Source organism: Cervus elaphus, chromosome 15 (genome assembly GCF_910594005.1).
Source record: "Cervus elaphus chromosome 15, mCerEla1.1, whole genome shotgun sequence".
NCBI classification, from domain to species: Eukaryota; Metazoa; Chordata; class Mammalia; order Artiodactyla; family Cervidae; genus Cervus; species Cervus elaphus.
Window position 1 is genome coordinate 61,625,525 of NC_057829.1, and position 25,187 is coordinate 61,650,711.

At 52.5% G+C, this 25,187-nt stretch overlaps 1 protein-coding gene across 2 annotated transcripts in view; it reads right to left on the minus strand.

Moving 5' to 3' along the window:
• SLIT1 (slit guidance ligand 1) overlaps positions 1-25,187 on the minus strand; it is a 165,723-nt gene that overhangs the window by 41,463 nt on the left and 99,073 nt on the right. For both annotated transcript variants that reach the window (XM_043926435.1, XM_043926436.1), the window contains exons 5-16: positions 16,854-16,925; positions 15,711-15,782; positions 15,076-15,147; positions 14,519-14,682; positions 11,938-12,085; positions 11,459-11,530; positions 10,900-10,971; positions 8,571-8,642; positions 7,722-7,865; positions 1,073-1,236; positions 433-456; positions 165-309 (exon numbers count right to left, since the gene is read on the minus strand). In XM_043926435.1, the coding sequence (XP_043782370.1) occupies positions 165-309; positions 433-456; positions 1,073-1,236; positions 7,722-7,865; positions 8,571-8,642; positions 10,900-10,971; positions 11,459-11,530; positions 11,938-12,085; positions 14,519-14,682; positions 15,076-15,147; positions 15,711-15,782; positions 16,854-16,925 (1,221 nt within the window). The remainder of the gene's footprint in view (positions 1-164; positions 310-432; positions 457-1,072; positions 1,237-7,721; positions 7,866-8,570; positions 8,643-10,899; positions 10,972-11,458; positions 11,531-11,937; positions 12,086-14,518; positions 14,683-15,075; positions 15,148-15,710; positions 15,783-16,853; positions 16,926-25,187) is intronic.

Genomic DNA, 25,187 nt, shown 5'->3' on the forward strand with positions numbered 1-25,187 from the left:
CACAGGGGCCACTCCCTGCTGGAGCCAGCCGCTGGCATGCTCCTGGGGTGGGGTCTCCAGTGGTCCCCAAAAAAAGCTGCAGCAGAGGAAAACCCAGAGAAGACCCAGGAGGGTCAGTGGGAGTCGGGGGCAGGTGAGGGTGTGGGGCAGCTGGAGACCCTCACAGCTCAGCCGTGGTCTGGGGTATGCGCTCAGGGATCTTGGTGAGCTTCAGGCTGGAGCATTCCACCATGCTGGCCTCGCAGCGGCACTTGTGGGGACAGACCACGTCGCTATTGCACTCGCTATTCAGCCGGTAATCCTCTGTGCCTGTAGTAAGAGGGCGGAGGCCGAGGGCAGAGGGGCTGCCAGCAGCCCTGGCCTGCCCGCCCCAGCCCCCTGCCCACCCACTGGCACCTTCCCACCCAGGCTGGCCTTGGTGCCCCCTCCTACCTGGAATGAAGTACTGCTCTTTGGCTGGAGAGAGAAGGAGAAACACTACGATGCTGGGATCGTCCAGGACATGCAGGAAAGCCCAGATCCCCGCCCTGCTGCCCAGTAGAAGCCACCCCAGGAACCAGGCTAGGGTCGAAAACCAAGGCCCTGGACCCCACCCACCCAGCTCCTGTGTGCAGTCTTACTGCTGAGCACCGATGTTCCTTGCCCAGACCAATGGGAGTGGGGATGGTACCGCCCCCAAGTAAACTTCTCCCAGGGGGCAGCAAAACCATGGTAATGTTCACAGGTGTGGATGGGTTTAGAGGCTGACCCCCTGCCACCCCAGAGCCTGGAGGAGGCAACCATCTCTCTGAGGAGGGTTCCCAGGCCTCCTGGGTGTCTTGTAAGTCTTGAAAGAGCACCGTCCTGGGAGTAGAGCAACTTAGGTTCTTGCCGATCCTCCCTGGGGGATCTGGCGCTAGCTCCACCTCCTCCTCAGGCCTCAAAAGACAAGGACTGGAAACCAGTAGATCCAAGTCTACAGTGTGGGTCCTATACCCTCCAGCATGGGTCGAGTGATCCAGGTACCCTTGTTGGAACCACCCAGGAAACACCTCAGGGTCCCTGAGCAGCCTGAAGGCGGGTGGGCGGATACCTGAGCACCGGAACTTCTTGCTTTTGATCTGGCCGATGCGCTTGTTGGCGAGGCGTCGGGGGCTGGCACAGCGGGCACCACTGGTCTCGATGGGGTTGGAGCGCAGGAAGTCTGCCAGCCACTTGAGGTTACAGTCACAGATGAAGGGGTTCTGGGCCAGATGCCTGTCCAGAGGGGGCAGATTGGGGATGAAAGACAAAGCTGCTCACTTGTGCTGGTGGCCACCTGGATGGGGCGTTGCTGGCTCATGGTGGGGCCCACCTGGCCCCGACGGAGAAGTGCGCCTCCTGGGGACACCGCCTGGGGGCGCCCACCCTCTGCCAGAGCCTCACAGTGGGGACAGACCTCCATCCCCCTGGACCTTCCAGCTGTCCCTTCAAGCCTCACTCTGTCCCCTCTCCTTCTACTCACGTGTCCCTCTGTCCTGTGACAAACAGGAGTGGAAGCAGGAGTAACCTAGAGACCAGCCAGGGTACCCCTGTCCTTCCAAGAGCCAGATGATGGAATGGGCATCAGAACCCAAGACGGTGAGCATCCAGGGGCCTTTGGACCCCCAGTGCTATGCGTCCTGGACTGTCCCCTCCCTGTAGCCCCAGGCAGCAGCAGCGTCTCCCCCGCAGCCTCGGTCAGGAGGGGGTGGTGGCTGGGGTGGCAAGGCTGTGGGTTGGGAGGTCTCCGAGTGCCTGCTGAAGGTCCCTCAGCTTTCAGTGGAATCTCCATTCCCACCCCAGGCCATGGGGCTGCCTCCCCTTGACTGTTTTACAGGACGTCTCTTGACACAGGAAACTCAGAAAGCATTGCTGAGTAGCTGCTTACTGGGGAGCCACTCATATCTTCTCACTGGCTCCCTGCGTTACCAGCAGGATACATGTGGGGAGGGGGCAGCTGACAGGTGACACCAGCTAAGGGCACATGGGTCACTCTAAGTGGCCACAGGGGGGCCTTTCCCATTGGCCCTAACCACTCTGCAGGGCTTCCCTGGTGGCTCAGAGGGTAAAGAATCCACCTGCAATGCGGGAGACCTGAGTTTGATCCCTGTGTGGGAAGATCCCCTGGAGGAGGACATGGCAACCCACTTCAGTATTTTTGCCTGGAGAATCCCCATGGACAGAGGAGCCTGGCTGGTTATAGCCCATGGGGTTACAAAGAGTCGGACATGACTAAGCGACTAAGCACGCATCCTGCGGGCTCAGATCAGCCACTTCTGAACCTCCCGGCAGCTGGTGTGCCCACCTGTGTCGGGGCCAGTAGTGCATGCCTGCTATCTACACCGAGACAGCCAGGGGGAAAGAATCCAGCACCTGTCCTGGCTCCTGTACCCAAGAGCCAATGCTTCTGCAGTGACCAGCCCAGAGGATGTGCCATGCCGCGGCCACTCTCCCTCCACTAATGCCATCAGTCCCAGTCATCTACATGTTGGCCCCTTCTGGGGTTCAGAGCTCTCCAAGCAGAGAGACGAGCCCTTGCCCAGAGTCTGCACCCAGCTCAGCTCGGACCTTGGCCACTCTCTCTCCATCCATCCCTTCCTGGACTCTACCTTCTGGTCACCGGTCAGGATGCCTGGGGACAGCCTTCCCTGCCAGGCTGTCCCTCCACTCCTCTTTGCAGTGCCCACCCCCCTTTCCTGCCTGAGTCTCAGCTCCTGTCAGCTCCACCAGATGCACCAGACCCCTCCCACCGTTCTGCCGTCTGCTGGGTAAGTTTGTTTCCCGATTTGAACTGCCAGTTTACGCAAGGAAGATGCGTTTGCTGACTCCCCAGGGCAGAATTTGTAGTTAATCTGAAATACACTAGGACTCGGGGTTACTCTGGGATTGTTCCTGCTGCCCGTCACATCTGTCTGTGCCTTAGTACCCAGCCTCTACCTGAAAGAATTGCTTGCCTCTATCACAATCTTGGCAGAAAACGCTATTTAAAATCAACTAAAAAAAAAAAAAGACAAAAAAATCAACTCAATTAATTATGTTATTCAGGCATGTATTAAAAATGTCCAAGGGGTGCAGAGTAGAATACATACTTTTTTAAAGACAGGCTATTTGTGTCAAAAGCAGCCTATAAAAATGCAAACACCCACCAAGGCAAGTATCTTCTGTATAAAGCTAAGTATCTGACATAAAGTTGAATTTTTAGCAGGTGTAAAGAGAGGGCAACTGGGGAAAGAAAATGCTCAAGAGGATAAAAGTATGTTTGGGAAAAAACAATCTTGTTAAAGGCACACCCAGGAATAGGTTGCACAAGCTGCCCAACAGTTCTTTTCATGGACATTTCTAAAAGTAGAAGATAGAGGGGAAAACTGATCCCTGGTCTCTTTCTTGGATTATGCATTAAGATGTGACAACTAAAAATCTCTGGGGCAGACAGTCAATATCATTAGTAAAATTAAACCTACAATGAACTACCATTTCACACCTACTCGGACGGCTATAATCATAAACAAAATCAATACCAAGTGTGGGCAAGGATGTAGAGAAATGGGAACCTTCATAACATTGCTGGTGGAAATGTAAAATATGTATAGCCACTTTGGAAAACAGTGGCAGTTTCTCCAAAAGTTAAAAATAAATTTCCCATGTCATCCAGAAATTCCAAGAGAAATGAAACCCTCTGTCCTCACAAAGATGTGTAAGCAAATATTCACAGCAGCATTATTCATAACGGCCCCAAAGTGGAAATGATCCAGATGTCCATCAACTGGGAAGGAAAAAAATGTGCATAAATGGAAAATTATTTGGCAATAAAAAGGAACAAGTACTAATACATGCTTAGAATATGAAGGAACCTCAAAAACATTATGCTAAGCAAAAGAATTCAATCAAAAAGATGATATATCATATGAGTCCATTTTTGTGAACTATCTAGAAAAGGCAAATCTATGAGACAGAAATTAGATTAGTGATTGCCTGGGGATGGGCTGGAAATAGGAATTGATTGCAAATGGGCACAAGGGATTTTGGGGTGTAATGGAAATGTTCTAAAATTGAATTGTAGTGATAGTTGAACAACTGTAAATTTACTAAAAAATCATTGGATTGTACACCCAGAACAGGTGAATTTTATGGCATGTAAGTTATACCTCATCCAAGCTTTAAAAAAAAATTTTTTTAATCTCTTGGGACAGGTAAAACTACAAAATCAATACTGTGACACAGGGCCCTCAGCCACAGATATCAGAGCTATCGACAAATCAAGCAAGATTTGTTTAAATCTGCTTGGTTCTGACATAAGACTCAGTCAAGGGTTTAACTATCCAAGGCTGTAAATAAGACTATCTGATTGTACCTTAGGTTTGCATTTCTTTCACTCTTGTTCTGAACTGTACTTCAGTTTTTAATATGTAATAGTTGTTCATGGAAGTTCAGTTTTGTTTTACAGCCTTTAATAATGAGACGGTAAAGAATCTGCTTGCAATGCAGGAGATGCGGGTTCGATCCCTGGGTTGGGAAGATCCTCTGGAGGACAGAATGGCTACCCACTCCAGTATTCTTGCCTAGAGAATTCCATGGACAGAGAAGGCTGGGGGGCTACAGTCCTTGGGGTCACAAAGAGTCAGACATGATGGAGAGACTAACACACACATTCTTAGGGAAAAAGCACAGTCTGGGGGCAAGGTACCTAATTTCTCAGTGCTGGTGAAGAGATACCCAAAGACAAATGCCTGCTCTGCTAGATGTTAGGTGACCTCAGGTTGGTCTATCTCTGCCTCAGTTTCTTAGAAGTAAGGCAGGGAGGACAGTACCTACTCCATAGGTTATTGTGTTAAGATAATACACACAAAGAATAGTGGCCAGGGGTGATTAATAAACAGTGACTAATTATCAGTAACGCCATCAATATTAATACTATTACCACCTCTACCTACGGGAAACCTTCCTCTTCTAACACCCTGCTCCAACTCTGTGCCCTACTATCGCCTTCATGGCAGCGGCCAAGATCTCAGGTACAGTGCCCAGGAGGGTAGAAGTGCTCTCGAAATCCAGCCGGGTAAATGGACACAGACAGAATCCAGCCCCCGTGAGCACAATCTATTTGATGAAACCCTTCCACCTTGAAAGCGAGGCAGCACTTCACAGGAGATCCTCAGCCCCATTCCCCATCTGCAAGCCTTTCCTGCGTGTGTGTCCCCAGCCCTGAAATCTCCTACTGCATTGGTCTCGGATGTTCTGCCAGCTTTATAAAACAACCCATCTTGCCCATGTCTCTCCGTGACCTCTAATTTCACTTGCTTGGCAAGATTTCCTCATGGTGTTCCTTCCCTCTCTCCCTGGCTATACATAAGTTAATTAGCAGGAATGGGCGCAGGCAGGTGCCTGGGCTCTAATGAGTTTGTCTTCGTGGCTGACATCCCTGCTGACATGCAGGGTCCCCAGGGAGCAGGAGCTGTGCCTTCTACTTGATCTATTTCCCAGCCCCCATGCAGATCTTAGCTGATGGAGAGCACTGCCCAGTGGGCAAACAGTGGTGGGGGTGACAATGACAACAATGGCCCTGGTAATATTAATAAATGCCTATCAGGCACACATCAAGGAACCATGGGTCAGCATGTCAAGTCAAGCTGCAGGCTCACAACTAAAGATGTGGAATGTAGCGCTTGAATCTAACCAAATAGTAGAAGTTTCCCTGTATAGAAGCGTTCCACCAAAAAGATAAGGACTTCTTGTAAAGGCATAACTGCACCAGCATTATCAAATGGAGAAGGAATGTTAAAATTACCATATCACCACTTCAGGACCCCTAATAAAGGAGTGGGTCTAGGCACTGAAATCAGTGGCGGTGTTTACTAAAAAAGAAAGAAAATCAGATATCGTGAGCCTCCTGATGAAAGTACACAATAGTATGAGGTCATCTTGCCAGAAAAAGAAAAAATGCCTGAGCCTGATGCAAGTTCCTCGAAGAAAATTTCTATTTACAGGACATAGAATAGAGGAACACGTGAAACTATACCACAGGGGATGAAGTCAGCAAATCCAGACTGTGGGGAACTCTACAAATCCAGAAAAGCAGTGTCTTCAAAAAATAAAGTGCAAGGGAAAAGGAGATGGAGAGGATACCTATAGGTTAAAAACAATTTAAGTGGTACACCAACAAATATCAGTCAATTATATCACATAGACCTTATTTATTTATTATGAGGGAGAGGACTTTAAAATGCTCTTTATTTAAAATTTTATTTTTATACAGTTCTTAAATGTTACTTTCCATGTACAGTTACTACAAAGTATTGGCTATATTCCGTGTTGGCATCCTTAGTTTGTACCTCCCTTTCCCCTACCCCTGTGTTTCCCCTCCCCTCTTCCCCCACTGGTAACCATTAGTTTGATCTCTGTGTCTATGAGCCTGCTTCTTGTTCATTATAACCACTAATTTGTCGTATTCTTTAGTTTCCACATGTAAGTGATATCATACAACATTTGTCTCTGTCTGACTTATCACTTGGCATAATGCCCTTTAAGTCCACCTGTGTTGCTGCAAAGGGTAAAATTTCACTCCTTTTTGTGGCTGAGTAGTATTCCACTGTATGTTTAGATCATGTCTTCTTTAGCCATTCATGTATTCTTGGACACTTAGGTTGCTCCATATCTTGGCTATTATAAATAGTGCTGCTATGAACATTGGGGTGTAATGTATTGCATTAGTGTTTTTGGTTCTTTTGGATATATACCCAGAGTTGAACTGCTGTGTTATATGGTAGTTCTATTTTTAGCTTTTTGAGACACCTCCATACTGTTCTCCACCACGAACATACCAATTTATCTTTCCACCAACGGGGCATGCATAGGCCTTATTTATATCCTGACTCAAACAAATTATTTTTAAAATTGTATGATATGTAGGAGACATTTGGAAATTTGAACATTAATTAGATAGTTGATGATTTTAAAGAACTGTTGTATTTTTAGATATAACAAGAGTGTTGTGTGTTTTTAGAGTTCTTGCTTTTTATAAATATGTATGAATTCTGTGTTGATGATAAATGATGTCTGGGAGGCATGAAAGGAGGCACATAGAGATGAAGCAAGATTGACTGGCTGTGAGTTAAAGCTGGCAGACAAGCACTGGGAGGTCTGCTGTGCTCCTTTTAAATGCTTTTAATTTTCTATAATAAAAGACTAAAGCAAACTCCTCGAATTACTGCTCTCTAATTTTAATTTATAATTATCACTGCTGCCACTGTCTTTCACTTAAGACATGATCAATTGCAAGATGCACTAATATTAATATTTTACGTATCATCAAAAAGAACAAAATGCTGCCAATTAAATAAGCCATCAAGTATAACATGCAATCCAATTCCACAGCTGTTACTGTGGAGACAATGCATGTCTTAGAATCAACGGGTAGTAATAATAATAAAAATTGTAGCCAGCATTTAAGAAGCATTTGCAGTAAGCTAAGCTCTATACAAACATCTCTTTTAATCTCATAACCACCCTGTGAAGATGAAGTTCTCATTTTATGAATGAGTAAACTGAGCCCCAGAGAAGCTAACTAATTTGCTTAGGGCCACACAGCCAAGAGCTGTAGCTGGAATTTGAATCCAGGGTTGTCTAAGCCAGAATCTGACCTCCACTAGACACCTGCCTATACCTAGAGGCTCTTATCTCCCCGAGGTCCACCTGCTGGGGTGTGGGAGGAGCAAGAGGGAACTCACAGGGTCTGGATGGCCCGCAGGGAGGTGAAGGTGCCCTTAGCGAGACTCTGGATCTTGTTGTCATAAAGCGAGAGCAGTGAGAGGTTCTGCAGATCCTGGAAGGCGTCGAGCCGGATGCAGTTGATCTTGTTGGCATTCAGGAGCCTGTGGGCAGAGCCAGGCAGGTGGTGAGAGAAGTGGGCGCATCATGTCTCGGGCTCCTTCCTAGGCACCGACCACGTGTTATGTCAGGAAGGAGTCCACGGGAGCAGGCACAGGGGATCTGCCCTCTGGATGTCCGCTCCATGCAGAGGAGCTGAGAACTCCGGCTGCCTTCTCTATGCACAGGGACCATTTAGCCCCCATGGGTCTCTCTTTCAAGGGACTGCTAGAGGTGCCTGCCCCGTGGGATTCTGGGACAGCCGCAAGCACAGTGGCCAGGCCACCTCCCAAAGGCATTTGGGGAATCCTCCACCTACCCTTCTGCTGGGTTTCCCAGGCAGCTGAGAGGGAGTGTCTGACTTGTGTGCTTCTCAGGTCCTGGGAGAGAACCTTGCCTGAACGCTCATGGTTCAAAGAGCCTGGCTGAGCCTGGGTGTCCCCCGCAGGAGACAACTCCATCCCCAGCCACAGTGAGCATTCAGGAACAAAGGCTGCATCTCATGGACCTCTCCACTCAGGCATCCTGCGATCAGCTCTGAATCCACCCCTCTGGCCCCTCACAGCCCTGCCAGGTCTGCCGTCCCCCAAGCTCCTTGCCTCCAGTGAGTCCCACACCCCAAAGAGGCTGAAGGGCCAGGCTAAGAGGCCGGAGGAATACTGCCCCCCTCTATGGGTCCCACCCAAGGTCACTCGCATTCAGGTCCTTACAGGAGCTGTAGGGTGAACAGGCCTCCAAACACGCCCCGGGGGAGGTCTGTGATCTTGTTCCCATAGAGGACCCTGGAAAGAAGGCAGTGGAAAGGAAGAGTTAGAGGACTGCCCCGCACAGCTCTCCAAGCCCTGCCCACACGATGCTACCATCCCTAAGCCTTTCACACTGCTGGTCCCACCGGTGTAGGCTTGTTCTAACAGCGGCCAGTAGATGGCAGTAAGGTGCACTGGGAAGGGGTCATGGTCCCTAATTAGCGCAAAGGTAACCTATAGGCTAGAGGCAGCCATGACCCCCAACACTTTGAGAGCACCCCCTCACTCACTCTCTGCCCTTAAGCACGGATCCCATGGAAGCCTGCAAAAGGGCCCTTCCGGGGAAGCTCATGGGAAATTAACCTGCTTAGGGATCCGAAAGGAGATTGTTCAGAGAGAAGAAAATCCCAAGGGCCGGAAAAATCTTTTCAGAGAATTACAGGGAAAAACTGGGATCCCAGACAGCACATGCAGTATGAGCTCCAGCAGGTCAAGCGACACTTTCCAGCACAGATAAAATATTTATCACAAGAAGGAAACAGACCAAAGTGTCAGCTGGACTTTGATCTGGTGGCAGGATTGCAAGTGGCCTGTTTTATGCTTTAGAATTTACAAAATTTCCTTCATGGAACATGAAATATACATATAATCAGAAAAAAATGCAAATGTTCAAAAAAGACATGCAGGCAGGAATGGGGTCAGACAGACGTTGGAAGTGTCATGGAGACCTGGAGTGGGGGGTGTATTTCACTCCAATTTCACAAGCTGCACCGCACCCCCCCACCCCCCACCCCTCCAGCCACTCCTGGAAACACTCCATCTGAGTAAAACCAGTGTGCTCTCTCTTTGAGATCTCTCTTGGAGGAGGGTACAGTGGGAGCTAAGTAGGTTCCAGGCTGGCCCGAGCAGACAGCTTCACTATGGTTTGGGTGCAGGAAACAAAGTGGACAGTAGCTTGAATCTCAGCCAGCCAGCACCAAGAGGACTCTGAGACATGATCTGATTTGGAAAGATCCCTCCAAATGCTGTGTGGGGAGTGGAATGGGTGGTAGTTGAGGCAGGGAGACCAGGTCAGGGCCTGCAAGGTGGACATTATCAAAGGGGTCTTTTTGCATGACCTCAGCATGAAAGTTCCTATATGGTGAGGAGGCGTGACAGGAACCCACTTGGATGGGTTAGATGTCATGTTCCAATTTAGGAGATTTATTCACTTTTCTGAAAAAGACTCTGCATTTTAGCGGCCATCTTCAGGATCTGATCTCCTCAGCCAGTGATAGTGACCCATCACTAGGCTGTCAAGTACAGCTGTGCAGTTTGCACACTGCACAACTTTCTGCGATTTACAATGGCCCCACCCACTACCTTGGATTCTATTCCAAGAGAAGAGGGTGCATGTGGAAGGCACTGAGCTGACAGCCTCCTATAGTACCCTGGAGGGAGTTCCATTCTGTTCCACTTCCCAGGCCCCAAATCAATGCCAAGCATGTGTCCAGTGCTGCCAAGGAACTCATCCCCACTCATTTCCAAGAGTGATGAATAGCCCCCATCAACAGGGAGCCTGCTTCACTATAGGGCACCCTGAGTTCACTCGCTGGAGACAATGCACCATGAGACCTCACAGAGTGAGAGGCTTGGGGAACCTGGGAGTGCAAGCAAGAGTTCTTGGAAAAAGAGAGATGAAGCAACATTTCCTAGACTAATTTTCGATGCCACACAGTGTTTTGTAGATTGATGGGTCCCCAATAAACTGTTGAGGGAAGGGAAATACTGGACAGGGTTAGGGAGCAGGTAGGCAGGAAACACAGTCTTCATCATCACCCACCACAGCCTAAGATCAGAGCATGTCTGGGACAAGAGTTATAAGCTGTGGCAGATTTCACAACTAGAGCTGGTGGTTGCTGCCATTCCCTAACCCAGGGAATGCTTAGGAGAACAGAGTACTGGGCCTCTGTGTGGAGGCAGGGCCAACATGAAGGCTGGACTGAGCCAGATGACTGCCACAAAGAATGCTGGGAAAATCCCCACTGCTAAAGCAAGAGCGTCACTGTTGCCAGGGGCAACAGCTCTGCCTAGCTTTTCCATGCACTCAGCCCTTGATTCCCTCCTCCCCCTCCCAGCTGCAGAGGGTCCACAAAGAGGAATGGAAAGCTGAGCACAACAACCCTGGGCACTGCAGCCAGAGGGAGACCCACTGAGGCTGGGTGGGTGGCGACACGTTCCTTCTCTCACACCCTCCAGAGGTGCCCTGGGGCGATGCCATGGACCACTGCAGAGCCTTGGCACCGCTACTCACAGTGAGTTCAGGGACCGGAGGCCCTGGAAGGCATCAGGCGCAATCTCCGAGATCTGGTTGTTGCTCAAGTCTCTGCAAGGTGAGCAGAGGAGAGAGAGTGGCTGAATCCCTCAATGGCCCCTGAGCCTTGCCTGCCCCCTGCCTCCCAGATACCATAGGAGGGCAGAGGTTTCTTTGAAATTAGGAAAGAGAAGGGCCAGTTCTCCTATCCATCCAAGGACCATGCACAGGGGGGGCAACCCAGCTATCCCCTACACACACCCCTCACAGCCTCAATTGCTCCTATTGGTGCCCAAGCTGAAATGGGAGGATGACAGTCAGTTCTGGTCATGTGCCAGACTCGGACTCAGCATCCTCTTTAGGCCTCATGACAACCCTTCAAGGAGGTGGCCCCACCACCATCCCCACGTCACAGATGAGCCTGGGAGGAAAGCCAGGTGATGGCTTGGCCCTAGGCACAGCCATGGGAGGCAGAGTCAGCATCTTTCCCGGGGCAGTGGCATGCTTGGTCCGGGCTCTGCCCCATGCTGACCCCCAGGAAACAGCAGAAGGCACTCACATCCTCCGCAGCTTTCTGTAGGGAGAGAAGGCCCCTGGGGGGATGGACTTGATCCCATTGAGCTCCAGGCGGCTGTAGAAAGAAAACACAGAAGAAGCTCAAGGGCAGGTCGCTCCACCCAAATTGTTATCGAAACCAGGGCCTTTACCCATCAGTCCTTGCTCCCATCCTCGTCTGGCATAGGAGGGGTTGTCACAGGCAGAGAAAAGGAACTGGTTTTGAGTGCCATTATCCCAAGCTGGCATGACTGAACGGGGCTCATGTACAATGTTAATACTAAGAAACCAATTCTAGCAGACTGGCCCAGCCGGGCTGGACAGATGGACCACAGAGGGACACCCCTCCCCAACCTTCCAGAGTGCCAGCCTTGGGCAGAGAGCTCAGCCCAACTGAGGCCAAGTGTAGAGGGGCCTTGGGGTAGGGCCCGCTCTGGCTCCTCCCTGGACCGCCAGAGCCTGGCCGGCCCTGCCTGTACTCACATCTCTGTCATGGTCTCGGGCAGGTTGGCAGGGATGGCGGTCAGGCCTTTGCCACGACAGTCCACAATGCCGTTGCTGCAGGCGCACATGGCCGGACAGGAGCCGGAGGAGAGGGTGCAGGAGGGCACGCGCTCCGCCTCCCCCTGGCCTGCGGAAACAGCGTCCGATGTTTGCTGAACTTGAATCTGAACCTAACTGTGCTGCACGAAAATGTGAATTGCACACTAAGAAATCCTAGCCTCAGTTCTGACGCTCTGGGTTCTAGTCCAAGTCACTGGACACTTCTGGCTTGAATATAAGAAGGACCATATTTATCCCGTGCATACGCTGTGCCACATGTTGTGATAAGGGTTGTGCATGTAACATCTCATTGACTCCTACTGCACAACCCTGCAAAGAGCATGATATCATTGTGGCCACTTTCCAGGTGAGAAAATGGAGTCCTCGATATTAACCTGTGGAAGTGACACCGCTAATGAGAGCTGCATTCAGGGTGAAGCCCAGTGTCTGATGAAGGGCCCATGTCTTTTAATACTGATGTATCACTTATACCGAGTGTACCGTCTTAAGTGTAGAGCTGATCCAATTCCCACAAATGGATACAGTCACAGGATCACCCCCTCAACATGGAATATTTCTGTCACTTAAGAAGTTTCCCTCATGCTCCTTCCCTGAGGTAGCCAGTGTTCTGAGATCTCTCACCAAAGATTTGTTCTGCTTGTCTGTGGACCTGAGCGAAACCAGACCGTAGGCTCTCTTACATCTGGTTTCTTTTCACTCAAGGTAAAATTTTTGAGATTGGCCCATTGTATTGTATGAGTACACAGTTTTTTCTTTTTCATTGCTGAGTCATAGTCTATTGTATGGCTCTGTCATCACTGGCTAATTCAATCTTTTGCTGGTGGACATGCAGGTGATCTCCAACTTTGGGATATCATGACGGAAACTGCTTGGCTATTCTCAGCCCTGTGTTTTGCCTAACACACGCACACCCCCAGCCCGGAGCTGCAGGGTCGTGTCTCACACACACGGCAGCCCTGAGCACAGGGGCACCAGCGCTGAGGAGGAGGAGACAGCCACCCCACCCCATCCCCAGCTTCATGCTGAGGAGAGGAAGCCAACCTCTGTGTGACTGGTGGGCTTGGGTCCACAGGCTCGGGAGGAATGGGCAGCATCTGATCCTCTGTCATGAGTCTGTGAGCTGGTCACTTACTCAGTGAACATTCCCTGAGCATCTATCTCTGTGTCAAGTGTGAACAAAGCGCTAAGAAACGACCAGAGAATACGGCACATGTGCCCATGTGCTCATGGACCTTGCAACCATCCATGGGAAGTCCCATCTGGGGCTCTGCAGGGTGAGGACCAGGCGGGGGGCGGTAAGGTGGGGACGGTGTACCCAGCAGGGGAACAGCCTGCCAGAAGGCCAAGTGGGAGGCACCTGCTCCCAGGAAGGGCGGAGATGAGCCCACTGGGACGGAAGAGTGGGGAAGCCACTAGGTAGTGGAGGCAGAGATGACCCGGCCCAGCCTTGACAAGCTGGAGGCCAGCTTGGACTCTACCAGGAGCACCGGGAGGCCAGGTGAAGACGAAGCAACAGCAACCAGTCCAGATTTGTCAGTCCCTTTAGATTTTTCTGGCTGCAGTGTGGAAATTGGAAGGACCAGACAGGAGGTAGGGTGATGGGAAAGGAGGCCCTCACAGGGTCCCAGGTGGAAGATGGAGGTACAGGCTCTGAAGTCTGCCTTGCCTCGAACCAAGGCTGCTGCTGCTGCTAAGTCACTTCAGTCATGTACGACTCTGTGCGACCCCATAGATGGCAGCCCACCAGGCTCCCCCGTCCCTGGGATTCTCCAGGCAAGAACACTGGAGTGGGTTGCCATCTCCTTCTCCAATTCATGAAAGTGACAACTGAAAGTGAAGTCACTCAATCATGTCCTACTCTTAGCGACCCCATGGACTGCAGCCCACCAGGCGCCTCCGTCCATGGGATTTTCCAGGCAAGAGTACTGGAGTGGGATGCCATTGCTTCCTCCAGAACCAAGGCTAGAAGGCCCAATTCAATGACTTTTCAAGGTAGCACAATGAGGGAAGGGAGAGGTGGGAATAGGAGGGGGCAAGGAGTGGAGGAAGTGAGGGGCGGGAGTTGAGGGGCTAGAGGGGAGAGGGGAGGGAGAAATGGGCTGGCAGCATTGGGTAGAAGCAAAAGGGAGGCACTGGGTAGAAGGGATGGGACAGAGGGACAATGGGTAGGCAACAGGAAAGAACTGAGGGTAGGGGACCAGAGGGGAAATGCAGTGGAGGCAAGAGGTGACGCGTAGAGACAAAGGCAATGGGTGAGAGCAGGAGGCAATGGCTGAGTCAGGAGACGGAGGTGATTGAGGACAGGAGGCAATGAGTCTGGACAGAAGAGAGTGGGTGAGCGTAGGAGATGGTGCGTGGTCCAGGAGGCATCCACGGATGAGGACAGGGGTCTTGGTGGCCCAGATGTGAATGCGTGGTGACAGGAGGCCATGGGCAGGAGGATGTGGGCAGCATGGGCAGGCGATGGGGATCCGAGAGCCCCGGCAGGGCCGGCACCCACCTGAGCAGCTGAACTCACTCTTCTGGACCTCGGCCACGTTGAGGCCACGCAGGCCAGCAGGGCCCGAGCACTGGGTGAAGAGCCCGACGGTTGGCCGTTGCCTCAGCCACTGGGAGAGCCAGGCCAGGTGGCAGTCACAGAACAGGTGGTTGGAGTGCAGGCGGCTGCAGGGGGTGGGCGGGGACAGGAGGCTCACAACCCACCTGGGTCCCGGAAGCACTGGGGCAGAGCCCTCCGCTCGGCAGGGGTAGGGGGTCAAGCCCCTGGCACTCCACTGATCACGCGCTCACTGAGCTCTCAGACACCCTCCCCTCGAATCACTTAACTCACCTTGCGACACAAAACCAAATTATCTGCTGTCCAAGGGAAACATCAAACATAAAAGGCATTCACCATCCTTCCCTTCTAGATCACTCCCCCTCCCCCAGCCCCACCCAGCCCCCGCCCTGGGTGACCTCTGGGGTCGCAGAGGAGGCCGAGCTCTCCCCACCCCCACCCCGAGCCCCAACACCTTCCCAGCTGGGCGCTGTGCTCTTGGGCGCCTCGGGCGGACTCACAAGGTCCGCAGCTTGGGCATGTGGTTGAAGCTGGACACCGGGATGGTGGTGATGTTGTTGTTGTTCAGGGTCCTGAGTGGGGGGGAACCAAGGTCACTTAGCATCGGTCCAGCAGGAAGCGGGGGGACCTGGCTTCTCGCCCACAGGGCACCCACAGTCCACCCAAGAGGGCCCAGCTGGGCTGGACCCGGGGGCTATGCCAGAGAGCCACCCTCAGGGGGAAACCCTGAGCTGGGACAATGATGAAGAGACAGCTGTGCCATAGACTCTGAGGCTGGTAGGACAGGGGACGGGGAGCCAGGAGGGGAGGCTGGGTGCAGGCTCTGGCTGGCTTGGAAGAAAGCGTGGGGCTCATGCAGACAGAGCGAGGAAGAGGAGGCACTCCAGCCTCGTATGTTAGAAACTCTGGAGAGACACAGCCACTCACGCTGGGGCTTCATCACAAGCAGTTTAAGCCCAGGTCACGCTGCCACAGGCAGGATCCCATGAACACGAGCCCTTCTGTCCTCGGGCAGCAAGTCCTAGACCCAGAGCCCACCTCCCAGGTTCCCTCCCTTTCGTGCAGCTGCTGGGTCCCTGAGGCCTGGGTCAGCTTGGCTCTCTTGCCTTCGCCTCCCTTCCTAGGCTTTACTTACAGCACCTCCAACCCCCGCAGAGCCCGGAAAGCTCCTTCCTCAATGCAGCCAATCTGGTTCTTATCCAGCTGTCTGTGAAGCAAAGGAACACGGTAGAGAGGATGGCACGTTACCTATAGCAGGGATGACCGAGCATTCCACCCAGCGCTCCACTAGTTCCAAACACAGAGGCCTGACCCCAATCATCTGTCCAGTATACACACAGCGATCCAATTGGTAATTCTTCATAAAAAGCTTAAAGTCTTTCTTATTTTTAAAACAGTAAGTATAAGCAAGAGTTATATTATATTCCTCTACCCAACCTTGCACATCTCCTGGGGAGCAGGTACACCTCCACTTTAGAGACCACCTAGAGGGTGCTGGAAGCTGTAAAATGAGAGTCTACTATAAGAGCCGTCGCAGCCAGAGCTGGCAAACAGATTTCAGCCTGAGGGCCAAGTGAGACCGACTCGAGGAAGCTACCTGGGGTGCTGCTTCCAGGGTACACTGAAGCAGTGATTGGGCTGCTTGTGGAAGAATGCAGTGACCGATTACCAATGTCTACTACAGGAACGGGGAGTAGGAGGAAGGTGATAAGCATGCCAGGCATTTGCCATCACTACGGCAGTCAGACCTGGGGTGGGCTGGAGTATAAGCTTGGACTAGAATAAATATGAATAATAGAAATAAACCATTACATTTACACAGCATTCAACAGAGTGTATTCATTTCCAGATCTCATTTCAAACTCAGAGCAAGCTTGTGACATAAATATGATGCCCCCGTTTTGCAGAACAACATATAGATGCTCGGTGAAATTAACTGACTTGCAAGAGCTTATACAATTTGGACCTGCCAAGAAAAAGGAAACAGTCAAACCCAGCTCTCCCCACCCACTGAAGGGCAAGGGCACGGAGACTGTTCATTTCAATGGAACAAGAATCCCACCGTTGATGACACTCCTTTCAACTGGGTCCCCCAAGGCTGCTGAAATGCTTTCTCCCACCCCAGATTGTTCCAGAAGACCATGCTGGCAAGAGCCATCTCAGAGCCCAGACCGGCTCCCTGGTTGCCTGGACCACAGGGCTCGGGAAGACCCATCAGGATGCTGCCGGGGGTGGCCCTGCAGCCCCAAGCCCCTTTCCCTCTCAGGCCTATACTCACAAATTTTTGAGATCTGTAGCTCCACGGAAAGCCTTTCTGGGGATGGCCTGGATGGTGTTCTCACTTAGGTCCCTGTGAGGACAAAGCCAGAGGGAGAAAAAAATAATCAGAAACATTTCTCCAGAGCACTCTGAAGAGCCAGGGAGGTCAAGCGAGCCAGACGGTACCCGGACCAGACAGAGCTGTGTCCTGGCACCTGGGACAGTGCTCAGCACACAAAGATCACTGGCAAACATTTGTCAAATGAATGAATGAACGAGTCGGAGCTCAGGCCCCCACCACTGCCCCTTCTCTGGGAGGAGGGTTTGCAGCTGGAGGGTGCAGCCTGGGGCAGTGGTCAGATATTGGCTCCACCAGCCCCCAACCCTTTACACCAGATCCGTGGGGGGTCAGTTTGGCCCCAAGGCCTCCTCCAGGGCTGCAAAGGAAAGAGCAGGGGCTTCTTGACAGAGCCCCCGGCTGCCCCAGATCTGTAGCGAGTCTTCTCATAACTCACTGTGTGTTTTTTTTTTTTTTTTTTTTCACTGTGTGTTTTACTGAGCAGGAACTGAGGTGCCAGAAGAAGGCACAGCTGGATCCCAGATAACCCAGCAGTAGGGAGCCCACCTCGGTCATGAACTCCAGGCTGGAGCTGACTCCAGGTGTTGTGGTCTCGGGGTCGGCGAGGACCAGGGCTGCTGCTAAGCCTGGGCCCACCCTGGGGACTAAGCATGCCCACCTAGGGAACACAGGATTGCATCCTAGCCCTGAGGCGTGGAGGGCAGGGACCACCCAGGACTTCATCACCTCCCCCTTATTAACATCCTGAAGTGAGGGAGGAGGCACAGTGGGGACTTAGCAAACCAGCCTCCCCTCCCTGGCAGGACTGGGCCTCGGGTTCCTGTCCACTTGCCTCTCCTCCTTCTCTCAATCCTCACTGCAGACTTTTATAAATGCCCCTTTGCTTCCCACAGTGGGGATAACAACCGCCCCCAGCCCCTGCCCCACCCAGCACATCACAGTGTGGGGCACATACTATCACCATCCCCATTGCAGTAAGTGGGAAAGGGAGGCTCAGAGAAGTTATGAAGCTTCTTTAAGGGACAAAAACTGGGGGTGGGGGTAGGGGGAGTGCTCCAGAAGCTGAACCTAGCAGTCAGGCCCCAGAGCCTCCCCATGCGCTGCAGCCAATCTCTGACAATCTCTGGTGGCCTGGGCTGCTGGTCCCAACTCAGGACCCTATGTCGGACAGTTCGGCAGACCTCGGACCCTCCTCCTGGGCTAGACCCATGGGGCTTTGACCACTTCCTTCCTTTCAGCCATTCACCCCATGAGCCTCAGGGTTTACCTTGAGCCCCGAGAACACAGTCCACAGGGCTCCCCATTGGGAATTCCCTAAGCTGTGGGAACCACTCCCCTTAGCCTGAGTTTTTCTGGCTGAGACAATGAAGCAGAAGCACCGAAGCAGAGTGCACGGGGCCCTGACCTCGGAAAGACTGGTTCGAATCCCATCTCCCCACTTCCTGGCTTTGCATCTGTGGGTCTACCCTTTTTCCTCCTGAGCCCTAGTTTCCTTGTGTGCAAAGTGGGGGAACAGCTGCCCCTAAAACTCTGCCCCCCAGACAGGGTGTGAGCCGACATCTCTGAGCTCCCTTCTCTCCAAACCCCAGCCCCTCCTGTCCCCCAGCCGCCTAACCCACTCCAAGCACCTGTGGTCTCAAAGGGCTTTGTCACCATTACACCCCATGTCCCTGCTCACTCTCTCCTTGAAAGAAGGCATCTCAAGCCTGCAACACAGACTCTCCTCTTTCTCCTCCATAACTACATTTCAGCTGTGTCTGGCTTCATCTAACCTGCCTGTCTCTGTCCCAGCTAGCAGTTCACCCTTCAGCCAAGCCTGGCAGGGAACTCTGGGCTGAATTCCCCACTGTTATTCCATTTAATCCTCACTACAGCCCTGCAAGGAAGGTTTTTTATTTGTATTGATCAGTGTATTGATTTAGGCCAACCTTGTTCCAGAAAGGCTTGCAGGTGGCTTATAGGGATTTATAAAACAGCAAGAGTGCAGAAGTAAAAAGTAGGGCAAAGAGACGACAAATCAATGCACCAAGCATGCAACATCACATGACCCATATAGCTGCCGGGTCTGGGACTGAGGGTGGGTGCGAAGCTTTCTGAAAGCCCATGTGTAAAGGGAAAACTGGTCAGTTAATTGCATCCTCGATACATGTATAAACTCAAAAGAACCTATTTCTCAGGAGTAATAGCTGTTTTGGGCACTAAGATGCGACAAGAATTTCTCCAGGGGTCTTTGTAAAAAATGACTGAGTGTCCTAATCAATAATGTTAGATCCATATAATAAATGGGTTTCATGTGTGTTTCTTAGAGTAGCATCGCATCAAAGTATGACTCGGGCAGAGCAATTCTGTAAGGATGCGCACCAGGAGCTAAGTGGGGACGGGAGGGACAGGAACGGTCTGTCAAAGGCAGGAGGCATGAGCCTGGCTTGATCCGGGAACAGCTGGGAGCAGGAGGGGGTGGGTGGAGGGTGTTGAAAGGAAAAAGCCTTGCCAAGCAGAGGAGGTGACAGTTGCACCAGAGAGGGGTGTGATCTGATGGCCTTTTAGACATGGCTCTGGGGCACCAAAGCTTATAGAGAAAAGATGCTGCCCCCAATGGCTATCAAGTGCCACTTAATGAGGTGAAAGTCCAGGGGTGGGTGTGGGTATGGTGTTCATGCTATTAAAAAGAGAAAAGGAAACTGAATTTGAGACCCTGGAAGAGGCCAACGTCTAGACCACAAGGAAACAGCCGAGGCTTGGAGAGTTGAGGACACGCAGGGTGCTGACAGCAGAGACCCCAAACTCTACCATGGAAGGATCTAAACGCAGCTCCTGCTTCTGCCTGAGGGCCCCGGAAGCTACACAGCTGAGAGCTTCAGTTTCCCTATTTGTAGTATGAGAGTTAAACTATCTACCCCACAGGGCTTTGAAGAAGATTAAGAGAGTTCATGTATTTACGCTTCTGTTACAGTCCCTCCATTTGGCAGTTTTTAAGAAATGCTGGCTTTGTCCCAACCCTTTGCTAAGGTTCTGTTGTTTCCAATTTTCTCACTAGTCACTAGGGGGCGCCAGAAGCCATCCCTGGACTTGGATGTCTGCTCAGCCATTTGGCAAACCCAAAACTCTACTTTTTTGCCCCAGCTGATCCCCCATCTGGTCAACAACTATCTTGTCTTTCCCAAGCCTCTGTGAAATAAAGTTCCTCATCTTCATTTTCACCACGTTGGCACGCAAACTCCAAAGGTCCCACCTACGACTTTCCTCATCGTATTTCCCCAGGTCCAGAGCCTCCTTGTTCTCCCTGAAACGTGGTCGTTGTTGCTTCCATTCTCCTCTCTTGGTGCCCTTATCAGAGACCCTGAAGTGAGGTGCACGCATGGCCCCGGGCGTGTCGGGGCAGGATGCGGTATACTGAGATGGGCCATCCTGGAAGAAGGGGTGCTCTGCAGCTGGGAGGACAAACCAGAACCCGGAGCGGCTGGGGGCCCGATCCTGGCCACAGGAGGCCCGGGGCACACAGCCATGGGGCAGACAGCGGCTCAGAAGGCGGCCTCAAGCTGGACAGCAAGAATCAGATTACCAGACCAGGGACCGGTCTACAGGTAAGAATGAGGTCCCAGATCTCTGACAAGCTCCCAGGAAGCACACACTCAGAGGCCAAGGCGTAGAGGCCATTGGCTGAGAGCCACAGCTGAGTGTCGCCATGGTGACTCGAAGTCAAGGAGCCCTGTCTCACTCACTTAAATCATGTTGTCTTGGGTGAGCCACTTAACCTCTCTGGCCTCGGTTTTCTCATCTGCAAAATGGGGGTAAGAAGTGGCACCTAGCTTATAGGATCTGATGTGACAGGCACTGGGTGCTCTGACATAGGCTGCCGTCCCCTCAGTTCGCTTCTGCCACAGGACCTCTGCCCTTCCTTTCCCTCTGCCGAAACTATTTCCCTCCACTCTCCCCCTAGTAATTCTTATTCATCCTTCACGTCTCAGTCTACAGACATCTCCCTTCATAGCTCCCTCTGCTGCAGATTCCCAAGGCCCCTGTGATTTTCCTTCTCAGCACAAATCCAGGCTTATAATGAAATATTTGTGTAATGAATGTAATAAAATATTGATTTTTGGTTTTTTTGATTTAGCCTCCAATCTCTGGCTCCAGACCGTTGTATCCCTCCCTAGACATAGTACACTGCAGGTGCTCAATAACATTTAGCTGAATAAAGTGGTTCCCTCCGTGAGTCTCTTGCAGCAATCCCTCTGCATTTTCCTGACTAAACAAGGAGTTAGGACAGGCCTTGAGGCTGAGAGGGGAAAGCAGGGACCTGGGGCAGGACGGCTGGTTCTGTGTCAACCTTGTGAGACCAAACCTCTTCCCGGATACAGGGTATGGTTGTCCCTTCTCTGCCTGACACCCGGCTATGGAGAGGTCTGAAGTTGGGGGGTGGGGGGGTTGTGCTGGAGAAGCACCTGTGGCCACTGGGGTTAGAATCAACCTGCCCTGTCCCACATCTGTGGTGACAGAACTCTGGTCACCACCCTCCGTGGCTCTGAGGTGATCCCAGCTGCATAAGCAGAGGGGTTGAGGAATCTCTGAGGAAGGTGACTGAGTGACTCTTGTGGGACCCAGAGGAGGAGGGGAAGCTGGATCCCTGGAGTCCATGGAGGGGGTGGGTCTCGAACTCAGGGTGCAAGCATCCCCTGCCTGAACCCCACCCCCCAAGATGAGGGGCCCTGAGAGGCAGGCTGTGGCTAATAGCACCTTCCCAGAGTCTGGGACACCCCAGTGAGCCCAGTTGGGTCCCTTCTCTTCAGGGAGGCCCACACCGTGGCTCAGGCACCCCAGGGAGCCGGGCTGGGACCCTCCTCCTGAAGAGAAGCGGGCAGCAGACCCACACCATGGCTCAGGTACCCTCCCAGAAGCCCTCGCTCCTGCCGTTCTCCTCCTGCCAATCCGTCCAGCCTCCGCCAGGGCTGGGGAGGTGGGGGCTGGGAAGCCAAGGTTGAGACCCCATGTTCTCACTGCTAATCCCCCTTCACGCTCTAAGTAGATTGGGTCCTGCCAGCAGCCTGGCCTCTGAGGAAATCAAAGCCAGACTTGGCCTGGCTTCCTGCCCGTCCCCCCGATGGCCCCACTGCAGAGCCCGAGGCCTGCTCGGTCTGCCTGTCAAGATGCGTGGAGTCTCTGGGCAAACTGGCCTGTCCTCTCGTCTGACTGGTTACCCTGAGCTCACCCAATATGGAGCCCCGAGGAAACCAGGGCAGCCTGACTACTCCAAGCCACCTAGCACGGGGCTCCTTTATCAGATTCAGGACCTAAGACTTGGAGCAGACGAAGGTGGCCGAGCACCTACCCACTAAGGGACCTCACGCCAGTGTCCTAACCCCTGGAGCCTCTGTCTCCTCCTCCATAAAGTGGGAATAATCACGGGGCCATGGGGCTTAACTGAGGCTGTGTGTGTGTGGTACTCTTGATTGAGGCTGGCAGTCGACTGGCACTGCTAATTGTCTTTACGGGCCTTGGGGCTGGAGGTGTGGGGAGAGTCAGGGTTGAAAATTCTAGGACTTGGAATCGGGGAGCAGGGGTGAGGCTGGAGGCTGGCTCTGCCACCAGCCTGCCGCGTGACCTCAGGCACGACCTGCAGTTAGTTCCCAGCACCTTGGTCTCCACTTCCAAAAGCATCAGCCTCCCCGAGAGGTCAGGAGGACGGAATGACACATGGGTGGGCCCAGCCGGGGCAGCTTCCCTCACGCTGCTGCTGCTGCTGCAAGTGCCGCCCGAGACCCCTCGGCGGGTGACAGCACCCACATCTCTGGCACCTGGACCAGCAGCAGTGGAGTCACCTGGGAGATTCAGAAAGATGGACTGTCTGCATGTTAGCCAGACCCCCAGTGATTCACATGAATATGAAAGTTTGAAACGTGCTGCCTCTGACTGAAGGGAAAGTTTTAAAACTGTCCCTATACTGTGCGTGCATGCTCAATCGTGTCCAACTCTGTGTGACCTCAGAACCTGCCAGGCTCCTCTGTCCATGGAATTTTCCAGGTGAGAATACTGGAGTGGGTAGCTGTGCCCTTCTCCAGGGGATCTTCCCAACCCAGGGATTGAACCCAGGTCTCCTGCATTGCAGACAGATTCTTTATTGTCTGAGCCACCAGAGGTTCCTATCCTAGCTGGGGCTAAAGGCTAGGGGTCATAGCCCCTCTGCCTGCCAGCATTTCATAGCCAGGAACAGAGGTGACAACTCCTATTTTGGGGGGTGCCGGGTTGAGGGAGGCTTGGACACAAACACCCCCACTGGGTAGAGAGAGGGACGAGCAGCCTCTGACCTGTCACCTGTGGCATGCCCCTGCCCACCTTCATAGGGAACAGAGGAGGCGCTCACCAGTGGTAGGGTAGTGAGAGCCACGACATTAGTACCACTGTCCTCCCTGCATCCCTGCTGAGGTCAGGGCAGGGCGACACTTGCTAAGAGGGCATTGGCATAGAGGAAGTAATCCACTCCTTTGAGAAGGTCAAGAGCCACTGCTCCAGGTCAGGACTCAGGCAAGGGGCTGGAGACAGAGTCCCAGGGGTCTGCTCGGCACCCCAGGTCCCTGCTGCAGGAGGACTCCAGAGGAAAGGTTCATGGTGCCCCTGTGGGATGCAGGTGCACAACCACATCTAAGGTGCACCTGGGGCCTGGCAGGTCCCTCCTTTGTCTCTGCCTGTCCTTCAAGTCTCCCCTCAAATCCTACCCTTCTTACCCAGGAGGGAAATTAATTCTGCAATTATCCCTCCCCGTCCAGTCTCCCCAGCCTAGGGACAACATTCAGGTGCCCCAGAGTTACCCTTGGTGGGTATGTGGTATGTGTGCACACCTGTCTCCAGGTGACATTGAAAGCAGGTTCTTGAGAGACATTTGCTGATAAAGACAGGTAGACAGACACCTGCCTGACTCCAGCCTCAAGGCAGGGACTAGAACTTTGTCCTTCATAAATCTCAGGTGCTCCTAGAAGGAGCAAACTGAAAGCTTATTGGGGCTGATTCTCAACATGGATGAGTCTGTTTTGTCTCCAGAAGTCAAGTTTGGGTTGAGGGAAGCGGGGAGAACGCAGAAGAGACCAGGGAGTAGGCTCAAAGGGCACGCTGCTGCTGCTGGTAGGATGAAGGTGGAACTGGCCCTGCCATCCACAGCCTAGTTTCCTTTGATCTTGGGTCCCACCGCCTCTGCTGTTGTCAAAACAAATGAAGACATCCCACCCCACCTGGGAGCCACCTGGGCCTCCTCCTAAGGGTCCCGGCTGCACTGAGTGGCCAGTTCCCCTAATCCCTGTGCTCCCCAGATCCCCTCTCCTCTGCTCCCCTGAGGGCCTGAGTCAGGGCAGCTGGAATAAATGGCTGGGCCATTAGCTAAACTCGTATCCCCCAAAAAAGCCTCACTGAGAGGAGGATGAAGTGCTGGCCAGGCAGTAGCTGGTCTGGGGGGAGAGTCAGGCAAACTGCATTCAAAAGCAAGCTCAGAATCAACTGACTGCCCCTTTGCACCTGTTTCCTGTTCTGTAACATAAGCTTGTAAGATAAATAGACAAAGGCATATGGGCATATCCTGAAGACTATCTGGCACACAGTAGGTGACAACTGTGTTGCCACTAAGGCTTCAAAACGACCCCTACTAATTGCTGGGTGGTCCAGCTCTGACCCCTTCTCATTCTCCACCCCTCCTCCTCCTCAGATGCTGATAACATTCATGGAATTAAAGCTCACACATACTCTGCGAAGCCTTAAGATTTGTTAAAGCATCGAGCACCCAATATTTTCCCAGGGAACTCCTGATGTCCAAACTCCTGTTGGTGGTTGTGGGGGCTGACACCATGGATGGTGGGGCTGGGCCTCAGCAGAAGAAATGGGCGGCTCTGAGTGACCAGTGCCAGGCACTGCTGACAGGAGAGAGACTTTCTCTCTCATGCCCACCATACCACCCCGAAGTCACACATCCTCCTGTGGCCAGCTCCTCCCTCCCTCCAGCACCGCTGAGTTAACGTTGCAGAAACCTCATTAAGAGGAGACATTAAACAGCCCTGGATCATGGCGCTGTAAAACCAGCCTGGGTAACATTTCTGTGAACTGGGCTGTTTGTTATGCAGCTACCAAGCATCATTGCAATCAATTCCCACAACAGAGATATCAGAGGAGAGGCACACACCCCCACAAAGCAACCACGGAGCCCTGCCAAGGAAAACTGCTCAGAGGTTAGGGTCCCATTCAGGAGTGAGTGGCTCCAGGACAAGCAGGAAACAGACCAGCAGGCATAGGTCCCAG